Source organism: Oryzias latipes, chromosome 8 (assembly GCF_002234675.1).
Source record: "Oryzias latipes chromosome 8, ASM223467v1".
Classification (NCBI taxonomy): domain Eukaryota; kingdom Metazoa; phylum Chordata; class Actinopteri; order Beloniformes; family Adrianichthyidae; genus Oryzias; species Oryzias latipes.
Window position 1 is genome coordinate 25652008 of NC_019866.2, and position 19031 is coordinate 25671038.

A 19031-nucleotide genomic window follows, 5' to 3' on the forward strand; every position below is an offset into this window, starting at 1 on the left:
TAATTTCATCAAAAAGATTATCACCTGCAATCAGAATTAGGAAAAAATGATAAATCCGTCCCTGTTTTCTCTGCATGTTTTAATTTGACTGTACAGGAAATGACAGTCTGATAATAAGCCTTCCATATTGATCACCATCGCATCGCTTATGTGGGAAAACCAGCAGCTTTTTTTCCAGTGAAACCCTAGAATCCAAAATCACCACATGAACGTGTTGAACTGCACTCAGAGAATGCAGCAGAAAATACAGACTTAACTTTGTGAAGGTAATTCATTCAGTCATTCTGAAATGTATGTTAGAGCTCATCAATCAATGCATCAATTACAAACGCAGAAGCTTTAGCTTTAGGCTGAGCTCACCTTTTCAGCAGCTGCTGGCCTCTACTTTTAGTCTGCTGGGATGAAGTTCAGACAAACTGGAAGAGCCAGCTCACAGTTTTCAACCAACCAAATGTTTTTCTTCCTTTTTAAATGCAGTTCCACTCTTCTTTCAGAGAAAAATACATGAATGAGCTCAGCCTTTTCAGAAAGCACTGCTGAGCTGCAGACTGTAGAAGAGCGTGGAACATCCCGGCACAGAGCCACAGCCGTCATTTGAGACCAACTCCATGTGCCGCTGGCCGTCTGTGCTGCATGGAAAAGTGGCTTTAAACAAGCTCAAAGAGTTCCAGTCTCTTTATTCCATTTGCTTTTAAATGTGTGGAACCTTCTTTGCTTTTTCATCTCAACTGAAGCAAAAACGACCCCTTCAGCTTTTCCCTACCCCTCTAAGAATTGGACCAAACTCTCCCGTCCCTGTTGATGGGAAGCATTCCCTGTTTCACTAATGACTAACGCTTCTGTTATAAACCTTTGAAGCCAGTTTGAACCACATTAAAGGCCTGCATGCCAGCAAACCTGTCCCTGATGCTGACTGACAGACCTCTGATTGGTCCACCTTCCAGCATGTTTTCCTCTAAAAGCATCACTTTGTGTCGTTTCTGTCTTCCAAAGGGAACACGGCAGAAAACGTGAACCTGAACGACCCAACAATATGCAGACGTCCCTTCCCATTCTAAACCTACGACAGCTTTGCTAAAGGTGGGGTTTACGTCACACGTGACATGTCTGAGGTTGTCGTGCACACGCATGCTTCAGACCTCGGTGTGCTGCGTTTGCTACATGATAGCTAGCATGCTACTTTAGCTGGAGCCACAGGACATGCTGGTGCTTCGTCATCGCTGGTCATGGAGCAATAAACAAACCTAAATATCAACACACCCATCATAGAGGTTTCTGTGGAAGAGAGTCCAGCTTCACATATTTCAGTTTGATATGACGCTGAAATGTTGCTGCAGCTTCAGCACAACAGCAGACGGTTCTCCAGAATCCAACAACACTCATGTCCGTTTGCTTTGATAAAAACACTCTACTAATGTGACAGTAGATGAGTGGGCGGCATGGTGGTGTAGTGGTTAGCATTCTCACAGCAATGAGGCCCTGGTTCAAATCCAGACTGGGACCTCATGTGGGTTTTCTCCAGCTCTCCCACTTTACAAAAACATGGGTCTATTTGGGCCCTGGGTCTGAATGTGAGCCCCCCCCCCAGCATTAGCTGGGACAGGCTCCACCAACCCTGTGACCCCAGAAGAGCTTCAGCGGTCATCATCTTCATGTCCTGCTGCAAAAACCTGATTCCACGAACATGATTCCCGTTTCCAAGACACATTTCTAAGTTCTTCAGCAAAAGATCAAAACGTGCAGCTACTTCCTGGTGGGCCTGTGGATTTAGGACTGATTGACACATGACTGCTAAAAACCACGCAGATCATATTATCATAGATGTCATCCACCGCCGTCTTGCGCATTGAAAGGTTGCGCATCAAGGACAAGCAGAAGCGCAAACGGAGCGCAGCGGCGGTTGTTGTCGGTTCAGGCCCTCACGGTAACACGGTGTTCTACCGCGGCGGCTTACGGCTTAGGGCGGGGGGGGGGGGGGGGGGGGGGGTAGGCTCGCCGACATGTTGCTGTTCCTGATACGGGATGTTATTTAGGGCAGAGGAGAGGTGGAGCTGAGATGTCTTACCCGGGCCGCCATCCTCACGGCTGCAGGAGATCGCAATGCGGGATCCGCTCAGTGTGACGCAGAAGTGCGGGGATGGAGCTGTCCACAGCAGTCAGACCGCTATATGCTGCCACGCGCCCCGCGCGATTGGCTGGCGCGAGCGGAAGTGCGGCGGGGGTGGGGGCCACGGGATGAGAAACGGCGGGTGGAAGAAGGGCTGAAAATGCGCAGGCGCGTTTCTGTTACAGCTGCTGATAAAAGCGCATTCGGTACGTTATGTGAGACATTTGAGTGACTCCTCCCTCCACGGAGCTCCACTGAAACCCACGGAGCTCCACTGAAACCCACGGAAAGCCCCTGTGGATGAAACTGCGCATGTGTGCTGCGTGTCAGCGCGGGCCTGCCAGATCAGCACCATGGACAGCGACCCGCGATGGCAGAACCAAGAACGGCATCCAGGTGACCCGGGATGGAAAAACTCTAGTTTGGGAGCCGCAAAGACTAGAACTGATGGAAACTCTATTAGGATTTGTGTCTCTGATCAACATCTTGGCATCTCTGGTTTGTTGGGAGGGGGTCAGGGTTCATTCCTGATGGGAATTCTGTCACTAACAAGAACCGATCCCAACCAGCTCTTTGATTGGGATCAGATCTTATTGATTCAATGAATTTATTATCAAGACAACTATAAAAATGAATTGTTAATACAAAGCACTTGTTTTTTCTTGTGTTATGTGCTTCACTTTTACATACTTTTGTTTGTTTACTGCTAAAAATGTAGAAAGTAATTTATAACATACATAAAAATTACAATCCTGTTGACCCCAAGTACTTAAACTCCTGCACGTTCTGAGGTGAAGAAGGTGCAGGAGTTTAAGTACTTGGGGTCAACAGTTCAGTGTGATGGGGAGTGTGGAAAAGAGGTGAAGAGGCGAGTGCAGGCAGGTTGGAGCGGGTGGAGGAAAGTGTCAGGAGTGTTGTGTGACAGAAGAGTGTCAGCAAGACTCAAAGGAAAGGTGTACAAGACAGTGGTGAGACCAGCTCTGCTCTATGGGTTAGAGACGGTAGCATTGAGACAGAGACAAGAGGCTGAGATGGAGGTAGCGGAGATGAAGATGTTGAGGTTCTCCTTAGGAGTGACCAGGTTAGACAGGATAAGGAACGAGTACATCAGAGGGACGGCTCATGTTGCCTGTGTTAGCGACAAAGTCAGAGAAGCCAGACTGAGATGGTTTGGACATGTTCAGAGGAGGGATAGTGGATATATTGGTAGAAGGATGTTGGAGAACACAGAAAGGACCCCCCTTGATGTTCTGGTTCAGGTCCCCCAGCCGGGACTTGGACCAGGGGCCTTCTTGGTGTGAGGCAAGAGCGCTAACCACTGCGCCACTGTGCAGCCCAGCCCCCCCCCCCCCCCCCCCCCCCCCCAGGACAATTGTTCTAATTCTGATTCTGAAGTTTTTAACCAAAAACAAGAATGACTTCCAAAGTCACATTTCCTGTTTATCTGGACTCTGGTTCCTAAATCTCCTTTACATGGGCGTAGCTGTTGGTGCTGAGCTGATTAGCCCCGCCCTTTGCCCCCACCCCTCTCAGTGTCTTGCATGAGTGAAGATCTTGACACAAGAGGGGGGGGCACGATCGACACCGACTGACAGTCTCTATTCTCCATAGTTTCCCCATCAGGAAATGGTGGAAAGCGACGTTTTTGGTTCCAAATCCACATTTTTTGATCAATGTGTGGAAACACAAAGCGACTGCGTGTCAGACGCTGCCGTTTGATACAATCACACCCCAAAAGAACTTGATGAGAACATGAAAAAGGAATGACATTTGAATGGATTTAGGCTCCATTGCAGCAGCGAGCAGACCTGCAGTGACGCCAACATGCAGATCGTTGAATTAGCTACAGCACACCCATGAAAGAAAGAAAGCTCAGCTGTCATTCACATGTCAGTCTCCACATGCGTGTAGCGGTGCTGATCGTTTTTTCTTGGTAGGAGGGCTTAAGTTTATGGTTAAACTGGCAAAGAGTCTGTTTCTGCAACTCACTGCTCCTTCAGGTCAATGCAGACAGGAAGATCCACACACTTTGGTCGTTTAGCGGCCATAGCAACATCCAGCCTTGGACGCAGCAATCTGCATCTTCTCTTCACCGGAGCGTGTGCACGCTGGACGTGGAGCGTGTGCACGCTGGACGTGGAGCGTGTGCACGCTGGACGGGTCAGATCAAGGCGCGTGTGCAATGCGTTCTTGGGCCACTGTGACGTCACAACAGCTCATTGATTCAAAAAGAGCGTCTTTGCAGCAGTTTGATTGACAGTGATTTAAAAATGCAAAAATGAAAAAGGATTTTCTATAACATTTGTTCTGTTTCATAAGAAAAATGCGGGACATACGTCAAAAACTCCAGATACATGATTTTCATGGGGGGGTGTACACATTGCTGGCGTTGGGATCTCCTGCTCCCTTCCGTTGTCTGTGTGGTGACACTCTTCAGACTGTTTTCTTCTATTTGGAGCGGAGCTGCTCAGTTTTATTTTTGAGTAAAGTTGCCTGGCGGTGCCCCCCCCCCCTCCTCTGGAGGTCTTCAGTACACATTCTTGGATCCACGAGAGTCTTCCTCGTAACAGAATTGAGGGACTGGCAGACACCAGTTTTCACACAACTCCTCCTCACCTGGGATGACCTCGTCCTCTTCTCACAGTGGACACCTCCAGGTGGACTGAGGGTCACTTCACCCAAAGTTCAAATTCATTTGATTTCTAAAGCACCTTTCATTGAAAACAGCTCAAAGTGCTGTACATGAAAACAAACAAGAAAGTCAGACCCCCTCCCACACTTGCATAGCATAAACCCCTAAAAAATAAACACAAATAAGAGAAATAATTGAAAGCTAAAGAGAGAAACCAGAAGGCGCAGACTGTCCTGTCCTCCTGATGATGGATGGGGGGGTCAGCCTCTAAGATGCATGAGCACAACTCATCCCCAGGCCCCCAGCCCCCCGCCCCACAGCCCCCCAATGAGTCCAGTGCGCCCGACGTGGCCACACCAGGCCGGGCGACTCGGAGGACCCGGAACAAGAGAGGCCAGAGGACAAGCAGGGCCAAAACTCTGGGGGCCCCAACACAAACCCCCCAGCCAAAGTGGGAAAGACCCTCGTCTAACATGTAGAGTGATGAATAGAACATGTGGACTCTCAGAAACCGAAACCGGTGCTTTAGGACAATTTACAAAACTTTATGTCTGCCTGCCACTAATAGTTATAAAAGTATAAAAACAGCTCAAATATGAAAATATCAACTAAAATAAGATAATGAATGTCTAAAATATAGACTTAGACATATATTATTTCTGGTGTCAGTACCATAACCATTCGGCCTGCAATAACCGTTCGGGGTCCTTTCCACTGAGGATAACGTCACACTACGGTGGCCCTACTTGGACAAACTACGTAGCGTGGAGATCTGCTCGGGCTCTACATATTTTCATTTCACGTTTCCTTCTGTAACCCAAAGTTCTTTCCCCTCATAAGTGACATTATTCTTTGTAGTGTTTCTAGAGATTTTTCCACAACCCACCTTGTAAAAAGATCTGTGGCTGTTAGAATGAACCTGCTGCTCCACACGAGCTAACAGGTCTCTGAGCAGAACAGCTGGAGTCTCAGAGCTTCATGTTTGCAGACATGGAAGGTCCAGATTTGTCCAGACCAATCACTGTCTGACACATCATCAGACCACCGGACAGCCAATCGCATGATGTGAGGTCAGCACTCGTCCCAGGACCCCCAACGGTTGTTGCAGCCGAATGGTTGTGGGACCTACAGCGGTTAGGGGCTTGTAAAAGGATGTTACTTAAAGGTTAAAAGGAACAAAGTAAATACCTCAAAAACTCAAACCCAGGCTGAAAATAAGATGGGAATTTATTTACAGAAAAATTCAAAACTGTGTTTCATTGAAATTTTAATAAAAAGATTAAACAGACGACAAGATTAAAATAATAAAAAACTTAAAATACAAGGAGCAAAGCCACAAAAGTGACGCTCTGCTGCCAGCTGGGGGGGTGGCAGTATTTCCACCTGAGCTGGACGTCCTCAGCCAATCAGGTGCTCCGGACACTTTGGGCTCCAATCTGCTCACAAATATAGGAGGAGAAGAAAAAGAAAGACAGAAGCTCCCACTGCAGCACGAATCAACAGAAACAGTCCAAAGTACAAAAAACAACGTGACTGAAAAGCATGAAACATAAATATTTGATACAATCTGAGATCTAATTAAAAGCTGAATGAATCTTTTTGTTTTTAGTTTCGCTGTGGATGAGGGACCCTCAGACAGGACGAGACCCCCATCCACTGAAGAATTCCTGTGCTGTGGGGAACCATCAGCCAACATTTATGAGGCTTTCTTCGTTCTGAGCAGTGTGCATCTCTGGGATCCACTTAACTCCTTAACGTGCAGGGTTGCTGGAGCCTATCCCAGCTGCTGTTGGATAAACGTCTTCCTCAATGGGGGGGTCAGTCTGTTTCAGGGCCTCACCCTCTCAGTCACACCTGGGGATATATTAGTCCACACGTGTCCGAGGAGAACATACAAAGCCCACACGTGTCAGAGGAGAACATACAAAGCCCTCACGTGTCCGAGGAGAACATACAAAGCCTAAATGTGTCCGAGGAGAACATACAAAGTCCACACGTGTCCGAGGAGAACATACAAAGCCCACACGTGTCAGAGGAGAACATACAAAGCCCACACGTGTCCGAGGAGAACATACAAAGCCCACACTTGTCCGAGGAGAACATACAAAGCCCACATGTGTCCGAGGAGAACATACAAAGTCCACACGTGTCCGAGGAGAACATACAAAGCCCACACGTGTCCGAGGAGAACATACAAAGTCCACACTTGTCCGAGGAGAACATACAAAGCCCACACGTGTCCGAGGAGAACATACAAAGTCCACACGTGTCCGAGGAGAACATACAAAGCCCACACGTGTCCGAGGAGAACATACAAAGTCCACACTTGTCCGAGGAGAACATACAAAGCCCACACGTGTCCGAGGAGAACATACAAAGTCCACACGTGTCCGAGGAGAACATACAAAGTCCACACGTGTCCGAGGAGAACATACAAAGTCCACACGTGTCAGAGGAGAACATACAAAGCCCACACGTGTCCGAGGAGAACATACAAAGTCCACACTTGTCCGAGGAGAACATACAAAGCCCACACGTGTCCGAGGAGAACATACAAAGTCCACACGTGTCCGAGGAGAACATACAAAGCCCACACGTGTCCGAGGAGAACATACAAAGTCCACACTTGTCCGAGGAGAACATACAAAGCCCACACGTGTCCGAGGAGAACATACAAAGTCCACACGTGTCCGAGGAGAACATACAAAGTCCACACGTGTCCGAGGAGAACATACAAAGTCCACACGTGTCCGAGGAGAACATACAAAGTCCACACTTGTCCGAGGAGAACATACAAAGTCCACACGTGTCCGAGGAGAACATACAAAGTCCACACGTGTCTCAACTAGGATGGAGTCCAGGCCTTCTCACTGTGGGAAGAGAGCCATGAAATATATTCGTATTTAAACTTCATTTTCCAACAGAAAATTTTTCCTTTAACTTTTTTGAAAACGTTGATATTTGTTATAAAGCAGTTTCAACTAATTTCTTTCTTTTCTGTCTCATTTTCAAGTCTCCTTAGATTTTGTCGGTCACCTTTCTCCAACATGAAGTCATGTCGAGGATTTGTCTTCATGTCTGAGCTGCTGCTGCTTCTACACATGAAACGTTTCCATTCAGCTGCTTGATGGAAATCAAAGACCAGGATGAATCTCAGAAAGACTTTTATAGAAAGTACCTGGAACAGATGATCAAATACTGTTTTCTCACATACGTAATCATACATCCAAATAGTTACAGTTTGCAGCATTAACACCAGAAGTCTTTAGATGAACACACTTTCATTTACATATGAGCCATAAAACCAAGTTCATGGTTGTAAATGTCACCATAGCAGCAGAACGGAGCACATAGAATGAGCACAGAACCAGGACCGGGTCGGACCAACCCACGCATGTCCGTTAGACACGTGGAATACTTCATCAATCCTTTATCAACACTTTCTGTTCCCCCCCAAAAGGCCAGAGCTCTGGGATCCAAAATAGTTTCTGCATATATGAAGAATTGCTGATTTATTGACTGCAGCTGTTTGCAGCAGTCTGAGCATGCACCCTAAAGATGAGTCTTTCAAACTAAAAGCAAACAAACCACGGCGTGCAAAAGAAACTAGCATCTGGCATGACGGCTATGGGGGACGTTTAGGGGGGGTTTGTAGTCCAAAGGGTCATGAAGGACCCATCAGACACCCAAGCTCGGCGGCTAAATCTGATCCAGACGTTGTCCAGAAGAACCGATGGTCTGCAGCTGTCAGATATGAGGATAAATAAAGTTAACTTTATTAGTTTGGTTCTAGCTTTACACGTTTGACACACATTTGTCTGCATTTACACAACTTGCACAATTACACTGTGCAAATTGCAATCTTGTGTCAGTTTAAGACGAATGTCAGACACAGAGTTGTGTTGTGAAATCCGTAAAGAAAATGAGGAGTGAGAGGATGAAGTTTGGATTCTGGAGTCCTTCCACATCAGTCAAGACGTTTGAATCCCGTTTTTCTACAACGACAACATTCCAGCCAACAAACGTTCTCCCTCCGTCCGCTTTCTGTGGTCACAGGGCTGCTGGAGCCTATCCCAGCTACTGCTGAAGGCGGGGGACACACTGGAGAGGGTTCCAGTGTGACGCAGGGCCACACAACCACACACACACACACACACACACACACACACAAAACCACACACAAAACCACACACACACACACACACACCCACACACACACCTGAGGGACAATTTAGATTTCCCAATTAACCTCTGAAATATGCTTTTGGACGGTGGGAAGAACCCCACCCCCCATGCACAGGGACATCATGCAAACTCCACACAGACAGGAGCCTGCTGGGATTTGAACCAGGGACGTCTTTGTGAGGTGAGATTTCTCCTGAAAATGTTGGCCTTTGGCATCACTTTAGGATCCTCTAGAAGAATCAGACAAAAAGCAGATCCTGTTCAAGAATCGTCTCTAGAATCCTAATGTGACTCGGTTAACCCGTCAGAAAGTCAAGTCTTGGGTTTCCTCTCTTCCTGGCATGAGTCTAACTCAGCTGTTTCTGGTCCCATCATCCCTCTCTGTCTGATTTAACCCTTCACATCCTGTCTGTTGGAAAAACCTTCAGAAACTGTTTTTCAGAAATAAACAAAACAAATTAATTGGAAGTTTGTTTTCTGTTTCTTGTCTGAGTCCGTGTTGAGCTGCCCCACGTTTGTCTGTCTGTCCTCACACAGATATGGCACAAAATCTCCCAAAATTCCAAACTATTTGCTGCCTGTGGTTAGACTGAACTTGACCCCATCAGAGGGAAGAAGCTCCGCAGGGAGAAGTGGAGGAGTTCAGTTTTTCTGTCATTTAGGGGAAGACATTTTCAAACAATGTCCCATTTGTTCTGGATTCTTCTGTTATTCAGAACCAGAGAAACCCAGTTCCAACGTCATTTAGCAGACAGGTGTCCGGTCCCTCAGTCTGACCCCTTCCAGCAGTCCAACATGGTGAACACTGCCACAACATGAGGAGTGGTACACCCAACACAAAGCTGCATGCCAAGAAGCCCACAGAAGCACACATGCATGAGTTACAACAGAGAGTGCACGGACCATCAGGTGCTCCAAATATGGCTCAGCTGGTCTATTCTGGGTCAGGGCAGTGGAGTCAGAACGGACTGGGAAGCCAGACACGTTATCCTTTGTCCAGTTTGCTGTGGAAAGCAGAAAAAGAGGTGGAGGATGCAAAGGAGGTCTTTGGGGCTCCTGGTGGAAGCTTCACATGGTGCTGAGGGGCCGCATGTCCCCGCCGTCACGGATCATCACATCGCTCCACAGGCTACTCCTTCACTCTTTCTGCCTTTCTGTGTTTGTTCCCCTTTTCAGGAAAATCTCCATAAGTCAGCACCAATACACCATGTGGGTGCAGAGGGAGAAAACTGTCCCAAATGAGTCGGTAGGTCAGTTTTTCCCGCACGTGTAAACATCAAAGGGAGGCCTGGTAACCGCCTTCACGGAGGCCGTCTCACCTCCCTGTTCTCCAGGGAAAACCAGTTTCCTTTCAAAAGTACAGTAGTTTGGATACTCAGCAGCACAGCTCATCTGCTCTGACAGAGGAGCTTTCTGCTCACACAGGTACGCTACGTACGGTACGCACAGGTACGCTACGCTCAGGCATCATGACACCAAACTGGTTAGAAAGATAAATGCAAAGACATCAGCATGTCAGCGCATGTGTCTGATCTAAAGTCCATGAAAGCCTTTCAAAGATCTTCTTTGATCGCTAACTGCCTTTCATTTTTATCCAGTCCTTCTTCTTTTAAAGAAAACAGTCCTGATTTGAAGGATAATTCTGTGCTGTCAGATGACAGAACCTTACGAGAACAACCTTTATGAGGAGCTTTCTGTGCCAAAGCAGAACTAGTTACTTCTGTTCAGCTGTGCTGAAACCAGAGGACGTTTGAGCTCCTCCACAAAGAAGAACGGATAGATTTCCACGTTAGAGTGAAACACTGACTCATGACTCCAGTCCAAAGCCTGGACTGGACTGAAGATGAATTAAAAATGCACTGATGTCAAAGTAAAGAATCTTTGAAAGGAAGGTCTTCAGAAAACTAAGAAGTGTTTCTTCAGACCACTTCATGAGAAGTCCTCGCTCCCTGAAAGCAAACTGAAACCATCACGTGTGGAGGAGCCTGTGACCTCGTGGAGTGGAGGGTGGATATCTGTACTCATGACAGCCATGCTGAGAGGCGGGAAGGAAAAGGATTCATGCTGCCAAAGACACTGAACCTGCACTGTTGGTAGCTTTCAATTGCAGTGACCGTTGTTTTCCTGTCTGTTATTTCCTGCAGACTGCTAGATTGGAGCCTTTTAGGCTGTAATCAGATCAGAATGTACCACCAAAACACAGCTGAAGGTGCAGTGACCCCCCCCAGCAATCACACCTGCACTAAATCACGGCGATCATGTAAAAAAGGGTATTTGATTAGAATTTGGGGCCTCAATTCCCAATTTGAGGGTTTTCTATGCTGTTTTATGGCAGAAGTCTTCCTTGTAGGCTACAACCATAGAATCTGTTTGGTTATGAAACGGTAGAGATGTCAGACAAATGTTCAACTCGAATGTGTTGGTGGGCTATCCTCGCCTTCTTATCGGTCAAGACTCAAGAGCAGCTTGGTTTTTTCTTCCTCTCGTTTGCTCTCATTCTTCAAATCAGCAAAGACCTGAGTGAAGAAGTGCGGGTCGGTGTTGATCTGAAGCATCTTGCCACTCATACGGTTGATGATGTCAAGGCAACGGTCCCAGAAGGCCTCCTTCTCTGCTTCCACCAAGAAGGGCTTCAGGGGGTAGGAGATCTCGTTGCCCATGTAGGAGTAGGACAGGTAGAGGCAGGTGAGCAGTGACGCCTGCAGCTCGCGCTCAGACGCCATCTCCGCCGTCACCACGTCTCGGCACAGCATGTAGAGGAAGACCACGTTGGCCGGCGTGATGAAACCCTGGTCCTGCCAGCCCTGCAGGAGAAGTGAGCGGTCCACGCTGCGCAGCCACAGCACCGGGTCAGTGGGGGACAGGCGCTTCAGCCGATAGCAGCGGCGGCAGAGGAACTCTCCCAGGCTACGCATCAGCTCGCTGGTGGACGCCTGGGTCCAGAGAGAGAATCCAGAACAACACACATTCAGGATCGGGGCTTTGCTTCCACGTCTGTGTGAAGCCACTGTCTTACCTGGACGATGACGCGTTTGGGAGTGCCAGCAGTGGTGGACGGCGGGATTCCAGGTCCTGTGATGGAATTTTTTTTTGCAACAACTGCAGCTACATTTGCCAAGGTCTTGGAGGTTGGTAACTGGGATGAAGCAGTGATTGTTGGTGCAGAGGAATCTTGGCTGGATGAGTAAGAGGAGAGGTTATTGCAGGACTGAGACTTATTTAGCTTCAAGCTGTTTGAGGCAGAGTTGGTTGTAGTGGCTGCTGGGCTCTCAGGGGAGCTCCCTTTCCCGCCATCTCCACCTTCTGATGGAAGTTTCTTTGAACCCTTCCTCTTTGCAGAGACTGCCACGATGCGTTTCCATGGCAAAGCGTTAATGATGGATGGGCGTTTGAGCGACTTGGCCGCCGCAGCAGCATCCTTGGCGTTCCTGCTGTTCTGAACGGCTGTGTAGTGACCGACAGTGGCAGGGCCGTCTTCAAACAGAGCCGCCTTGCGGTAGCTTGGTGACAGAGAGAGCACTGTTCCCATAATGCTTTGCAATAGTCGGGTAAAAGAAAGGACTGGGAGACACAACGAGAGAAGAGATCGATTCAGATGTTCTCTGCAGGAAACTCAACCTGAAAACAGAAAACAAACAGAGCGCAAATACACAAAATGATTTATGAGAAATACGCTGTTAAAAAGAAAGACAAACCCAAAGTGGGCTAAATCGGAACCTAAGGCCCAACTTTCATATTGGGTCCATCTCTAAACTCAACCCAGTGACTTGCCACAGGGCTGTCATGATCAGGGCTTCAGGATGACAGAATTAAACCGATGTTTGTGTCATCATCAACTTCTGCAGACCAACAGATCCATGAACGTCTCTGTTTTCCTGGTCTGAGCTGGAATCTGGATCAGAACTGACGGATGGATGGATGGATCTGATGCTGCTGCTGCCTCTGTTGCACCAGTGTCAGGTTGGGGCTGTGAGCTAGTGGGAGAGCTCAGATATAAGTGACAGGGGAGGGGGGGTTGCTTTGCGCCAACAGTCCCGCCCACAACTCAGGGGTGAATTTCTAATGAACTCCTGCCGCTCTGCAGAAACTATGTGCTAGAAAAGGACAGAACTGCAACATCTTAATGAAAAGACTGGGAACATTTTGAAAATAGATCAGAAGATGATCCCTGCAACAGACTGGCCACCTGTCCAGGGTGTCCTCTGCCTTTGCCCATAAGTGGCCGGGATAGGCTCCAGCAGCCCCGTGACCCCGAAAGAGAACCAACGGAAGAAAATGAATGAATGAATCAGAAAATAATGAAAGTGGGGCTTTAATTCTTTAAGTCGTTTAAGTTTTGCTTCTGTTCGTTTCATTCATTGAATCTGTATTTTCTGTCCCATCTTTCTTTTCTCCACTTTCACCCATTCCTGAAACCTTTCCAGAATCTGGAAAACCCCTTTTCCTTGGGTTCTTTTTTGTAAAACTAAAGTCTAGACCAACAGGCTTCAAAGATGCAGAACTCACAATAATGTGCAGATAGGCTTCCTGATGGGGGGGGGGGGGGGGTTGCTGACAGCTCAGACCTGAGATTCAATTAAACATAAAATAATTGACTTTTTTTATTTTAGAAAACAATCATCAAGTAAGACATTTGGTTGGACATCAGTGGTTTTTCAAAACGCCAACTGTTTTTCTCTTCCAACAGACTCAGAAAAAGAAGGATTCCAGTAAAAATTCCATCACATGAGCTGTCTGACATGCAGTTTCCCTTTCCTCCTTCTGACCTGCCAGCATCTCTCTCTGTTATAAAGCAGAGCAGAGAGGAGCACGCAGAGGCAGAACAGAAGTGTGCGCAGGCATCCATCTTAGTTTCAAAATGGAAGCCTTGGATCCTCCCCTCACTCCCAAACAACACGAGTCAGCATCAGCTGATGAGCTTTAACGCATCCATCCTCACAGTCCTTCATGTTTGGGATCATTGAAATAAGAATTCGTGGTGTTTATGTTCCACGTTATGGCTTCTCGGTGAGCAGGTATGCGTGGTGCAGAGCTCTCCCACCTTCTGAACGTGCTCTCATATCAGATCCCGCATTCCAACCACCACCTCCTCTCGCTGCATGAAAGGTGCTGAAAATGTGGACTCCGCTCGTCGGCGTTACTGCAACCTCCTGTGCGTAAAAATCCGTTCCTCCAGAGTCCCGCGGTGCGTCATAGACGCGCGGGTCTGTCTTCTCCCTCCTTCAGCGCTTCCTTCAGCCCCGCACACAGGGAGCGCGGTGGGGGGAACGCGTGCGGGTGTGGGCTTCGCTCCTGCGCTCGGAGAAGGGGAAAAATGTCTTCCATTGAGAAATGAGATCAGGACGACCGCTGCCGCTGGAGCCCCGCCACGACGCTCATTACCGACTCAAGTGGAACAGTCCGGCGGACATCGGTCCAGAAACCGAGTTCCGAGAAAAGCGCGCAGAATTCCAAAAATAGACGGAGGCTTGGTCGCTCAGCGGCGGAAAGAGGGAACGGCTCTGCTCCGATGCGGGCATCTGCAGTTATTCGGGTTGGATGCGGGAGAGAATCCCGCGCTGCCATTGGCTGGTGTGCGGGTGCTGATGCTGGGAGCCCTCCCCGTCGCAGTGAGCCCGCCCTATCGCGGAGCTCTGTCCGTGGTGCTGAAGCAGCCCAGAAGCGGCGCAGTGCAGTTTGCAAGAAAAGCCCCCCCCCCCCCCCCCCCCCCCGACACAGAGGCGGAATAATCTGTTGATCTCTGAGCAACACATGTCTGACCATCGTCATCAGCCTCTAAACACCTCAGATAGTCTGAAAAAACTATCTGAGGTGTGTGTGTGGTGTGTGTGTGTGTCGTTGTGTGTGTGTGTGTTGGTTGGTGTACGTGTATGTTGTCGTGTGTGTGCGTTGATGTGTGTGTGTGTGTGTGTTGCTGTGTGTGAGTTGGTGTGTGTGTGTGTGTGTGCTGGTGTGTATGTGTATGTTGTAGTGTGTATGTTGTTGTGTGTGTGTGTGTAGTTGTGTGTGTGTGTGTGTCATTGTGTGTGTTGGTTGGTGTGTGTATGTTGTTGTGTGTGTGTGTGTGTGCTGGTGTGTGTATGTTGTTGTGTGTGTCTTTGTGTGGCGTTGTGTGTGTGTGTGTTGGTTGGTATGTGTATGTTGTTGTGTGTGTCTTTGTGTGTCGTTGTGTGTGTGTTGGTTGGTGTGTGTCTGTTGTTGTGTGTGTCTTTGTGTCTTGTTGTGTGTTTGTGTTTCATTGTGTGTGTGCTTTATTTGGTGTGTGTATGTTGTTGTGTGTGTATAATGTTGTGTGTGTATGTCATTGTGTGTGTGTGTTTCTGTAAACGTTTCCTGTCCAGCTGAGCCCACAGATCAGAGCAGAAGGCCTCTTGTCTTGGACAGATGTTTCTGTTACATTAGGAGTTATGAATCTTTTGACACACGAGGTGTATATTTGGATAAACCCTTTTTGTATTTGAGGCTAAACTTTATGTAGAATAATTCTACTTTTATACATTTCTTGTTGGACCAGACAGAATAAAAGGAGAGGAGAGTGGGAATTTAGAGACGGTGTCACAGTTTTAGTTTCCTTACTTTTGTGTTCTAGTTGTCTTTTGTTTCTGTCGTTTCCTGTTTTATTTTGAAAGGTTTCCTGTTATGTTGTGGTTTCGAGTTTTACTTTTGGTCCCCATCTGCGCTCATTGTTTCCAGCTGTGTCTCGTCTGTTGTGAATGTATTTGAGTCCTGTCTTTCCCTTCCTCCTGGGCTGCTCCATAAGTTGATGTATCCCGAGTTCCTGTGTCTTGTACTTCTTGTGTTTCTAGTTTGCCTGCCTGCTGCAGTGGATTTTGGTTTTGTTACGTTTGTTTTATACTGAGCCCGTGTCCTGACATTAAAAAAATGAAAGATATGTTGTTCGCACAAAATAATATTCATTTCTCACAAAATACCATTTCGTTCCCTCGAATAATTAATTCTTGCGAAATAATTATTCACGTCATAAGTCATTCATAGACGGATATGGTCTCCATCCGGCCGCAAAAGCTGCTTTCAGCGGTAACGTCCGTGTCTCTGTGACCCACATTCATTCAAGAAAGGAAAGAAAAACAAGAACGATCAATTTATTATTGTCTCAATGAATGTAAGAAAAATATCATAAGATTTAGGATTCCTGGGCTTCCTGCTTTGCCACAACAATCGCAGCGATTCTCCGGACACAGCTCCTAGCTCCACCTCCAGCTCTTTAGCTTGTCATGCCGGCATTCGGGCAGCTGGCTGGCCGGTAGGTGCGGTATGGGATATTCTAGTTTAGGGTGGAATAGGAATAAGAATATTCAGGACTTGTCTTAACATATTTGTTAGCAGTCACTTCACATCTGAAGGCTAGTAGGCTACATGCTATGTGTCCCATGGTGCATCACGTTTTCCCCATAATGCATCTCGACCAATCACTGCGTCCCTATAACTGTAGTGTAACAACAAGACAAATGATTGGCTGGTCGTGATGCATGATGGGATATGTAGCATGCAGTCTACTAGCCTTCGGATGTGAAGTGACTGCTAACGAGTATGATGCTTTAGAGCTTTTTAAAATAAATAAATCTGATCTCTAAACATCCTCCGTGTTTTCAATGCAATGTCATGAGACACACAGACAGAAATGTGAAGGTATCTGCTGTAAATCCAAATATTGCTCACATCCGTGTTTATGAAGCTAGGAGCTATGTTCGGTAGGCGAAGCAGCAATCCGTGTTCATGAATGACTTATGGCGTAAAGAATTACTTCGTTAGCACAAACTAATTAATGCGTGGAAATGGAAAAATTATTTCGTGGGAACAAGATATATTTCAGTATTTTAATGTCAGGACAGGGGCTCCGTAGTTTTACTTTATTAAAGATCCTGTTTCCCTGGAACCTCCTGCCTCCTCTCTGTGCCTGGGTGCTCCCCCCCCCCCCCCCCGTGACAGACTGGGGGGGTACAAGAGAAAGGGGAGGGAGAAAAGGGGTTAAAGAAGATAGAATGAATAAAACGCAGGTGGGGGTATATTTACAAAGAGAGTCAACAAGTTGCTGGAGATTTCTCATAATAGTTATTATTTATTGAATAATTGAAATGTTGGCATATAATAAATCTCATTTCATCACATGTAGTGTTTTGAATTCAGCTTTTACTGTGTGCTGGAGAACATTGCCATAAAAGTGAACTTTATGCTGCATTTGCTCAGCTCCAGAAAATCCAGCTCTCCTCAATGCAATAAAGACTAAATGTATTTTCATTGAAGAACTTTTAACCACTATCACCTCTCAATACCTGCAAAACAAATGAAAACATCTTTACAAATGAGCTCACAAAATATGAACATATTTCTTTATTGCTTCAACAGCCAAGAAACTCAGGTTTTTCCACTGTTGGAAATCTAAATATACAGATGTTAAAGCTACCATCCCACTATTTCTATGCGTGGGTATGTGACATTTGTTCAATCCAATCCCATAATGCTGAGAGTCAAGCAGCCACTGCAAGAGCAAATAGCTGGTGATCCACATGTAGAAATCCCAGTTCTCCTTTTTACCACAAACTGTTTGTTCAGGACCAAAGCCCGGGTCCTGCAGAAGACTCTTGGTCCACCTTATCGTCAGTTTTAGACCCAGTCTCGTTGGATTTGGTTTTTGGGGTTTAACGTGTTCTTGTAGAATTTTTCCCATGATGGAGGACATACAGTGAGGCGAGTAAGTATCTGAACCCCCAGGGATTTTTGATAATTCTCCCACTAAGAAATCATGGAGGTGTCGGACATTTTTATGTTAGGCGCATGTCTACTGAGAGAGACATCTAAAACAGTGACGTGCAGTCAGGAGAGGCAGGTGCCTCACCTGTCATTATGGGAAGAAAAGAGAAAAAATAAATTCAATTATATTTAATCAGTAATTTGTGCTTTGCAGTCATTTTCCATTTAAATGTACCATTTTTGGGTGTTTTTTCTTTTCAAAATCGCTGAATTTCCGCATTTGCCGTTCAGATACTAAGAAGTGACGTGTGATGAGGCACCAGCCCGCTGAGCCTCACCTTGGATTGCGCAATACCTATGCAGTCAGACGGAACTGCTGTCTCTCTGTATGTCGGTTCAATCACTTGTACTATATGAGCTGAGTTTACATAATTTAGCAGATGTATATGATGTACAGTGTTTGTTTTTATAAATAACTGTATGTGGGGGACGTGTTTCTTGTGCTGAGCGCCTAACGCCGGCGAAAAAGCCGCTGGGTGAGGCCAGCAGTTCTCGTGCCTCATGTTAGGGGGCGCCGGTGAGCCCTGAGATTATGACGCTAAAAAATAATAGAATAAGTGATAGCAAGCGGCAAGTCATTTTCTTCAGAAGGAGCGGCGTATGGACTTTATTTACAAGTAAAGGTAAGATGATAATAACGTTTGTGCTTTTTTCTATGCTGCAGTTTGTGTATGAAAAAAAACATGTTGAAATGATATTTTAAACAAAACACGTTAACTGTTGTCAATCAAATGGTGAATAAGTTACTCAGTATGGTTCATGTTTGTAAATCTGACTGATGACGTCAGTGCCTCACCAGCCATTAACCTCACAGCACTGATCTAAAAACATCTGGAAATCACATTGCATTATTTTTTTAATATATACATAATAATATATGACCTTTGGCACACAAAAGAACTACTTTTAGATTAAACATTAGTTTTTTTTCCCAGCTCTTTTTATTAAGTAGCATAACTGGATCTTTGAGGCTCCGCCTTTCGCTCCGTGTGAGTTCCGCCCATTTCATGATGTTGATCCAACCTAGATGAATGTGCAGATTGTTCATAAAAAAGAAAGTGTTCAGCCCATCACCGCTAGCTCCACGGAGAAAGTGGGTGTGTCTGTCAGCCTGGGGGCGTTGTTGGCAGACCAGACTCTTCCTGGAAGGGGCTGTTCCTCACTTTGTGATGTCACAATGTCAAAACCCACTTGTTTCTGTGGATTGGGGGGTGCTGGTGCTCAGAGAGCAGGTTTTTAGACGGATAATAACAAAATGGATCTTAATATTACTGTACGTTTATTTAAAGCTTGTTAATTTCAGCATCAGATGCTAACATGTTTTGAACACTGACT

General features: G+C 46.6%; 2 protein-coding genes across 3 annotated transcripts in view; both read right to left on the reverse strand.

Annotated features, from left to right (window-relative positions):
• Window positions 1-2365, reverse strand: part of LOC101155094 (vesicle-fusing ATPase) — a 36150-nt gene extending 33785 nt beyond the window's left edge. Inside the window, exon 1 of one of the 2 annotated variants that reach the window (XM_023957897.1) lies at window positions 2066-2365. In XM_023957897.1, coding sequence (XP_023813665.1) covers window positions 2066-2077 — 12 coding nt within the window. In that variant the 5' untranslated portion in view covers window positions 2078-2365. The remainder of the gene's footprint in view (window positions 1-2065) is intronic. The other variant, XM_023957898.1, reaches the window with a different exon arrangement.
• Window positions 2366-7886: 5521 nt separating this feature from the next.
• Window positions 7887-14494, reverse strand: LOC101174571 (cyclin-dependent kinase 5 activator 1). The gene is made up of 3 exons (XM_004086422.4): window positions 13966-14494; window positions 11941-12542; window positions 7887-11857 (listed from the first exon to the last, which is right to left on the reverse strand). The coding sequence occupies exons 2-3, from the start codon at window positions 12451-12453 to the stop codon at window positions 11366-11368; spliced, it is 1005 nt and encodes a 334-aa protein (XP_004086470.1). The 5' UTR covers window positions 12454-12542; window positions 13966-14494; the 3' UTR covers window positions 7887-11365.
• Between the last annotated feature and the right edge of the window lie 4537 nt (window positions 14495-19031).

Bases quoted from the DNA above. Each gene is read 5' to 3' on its own strand.
- LOC101174571 (XM_004086422.4), bottom strand. From the start codon at position 12,453: ATGGGAACAGTGCTCTCTCTGTCACCAAGCTACCGCAAGGCGGCTCTG. The intron at 11,858-11,940 runs GTAAGACAGTGG...CTCTGGACCCAG, and splicing joins CCAAACGCGTCATCGTCCAG to GCGTCCACCAGCGAGCTGAT.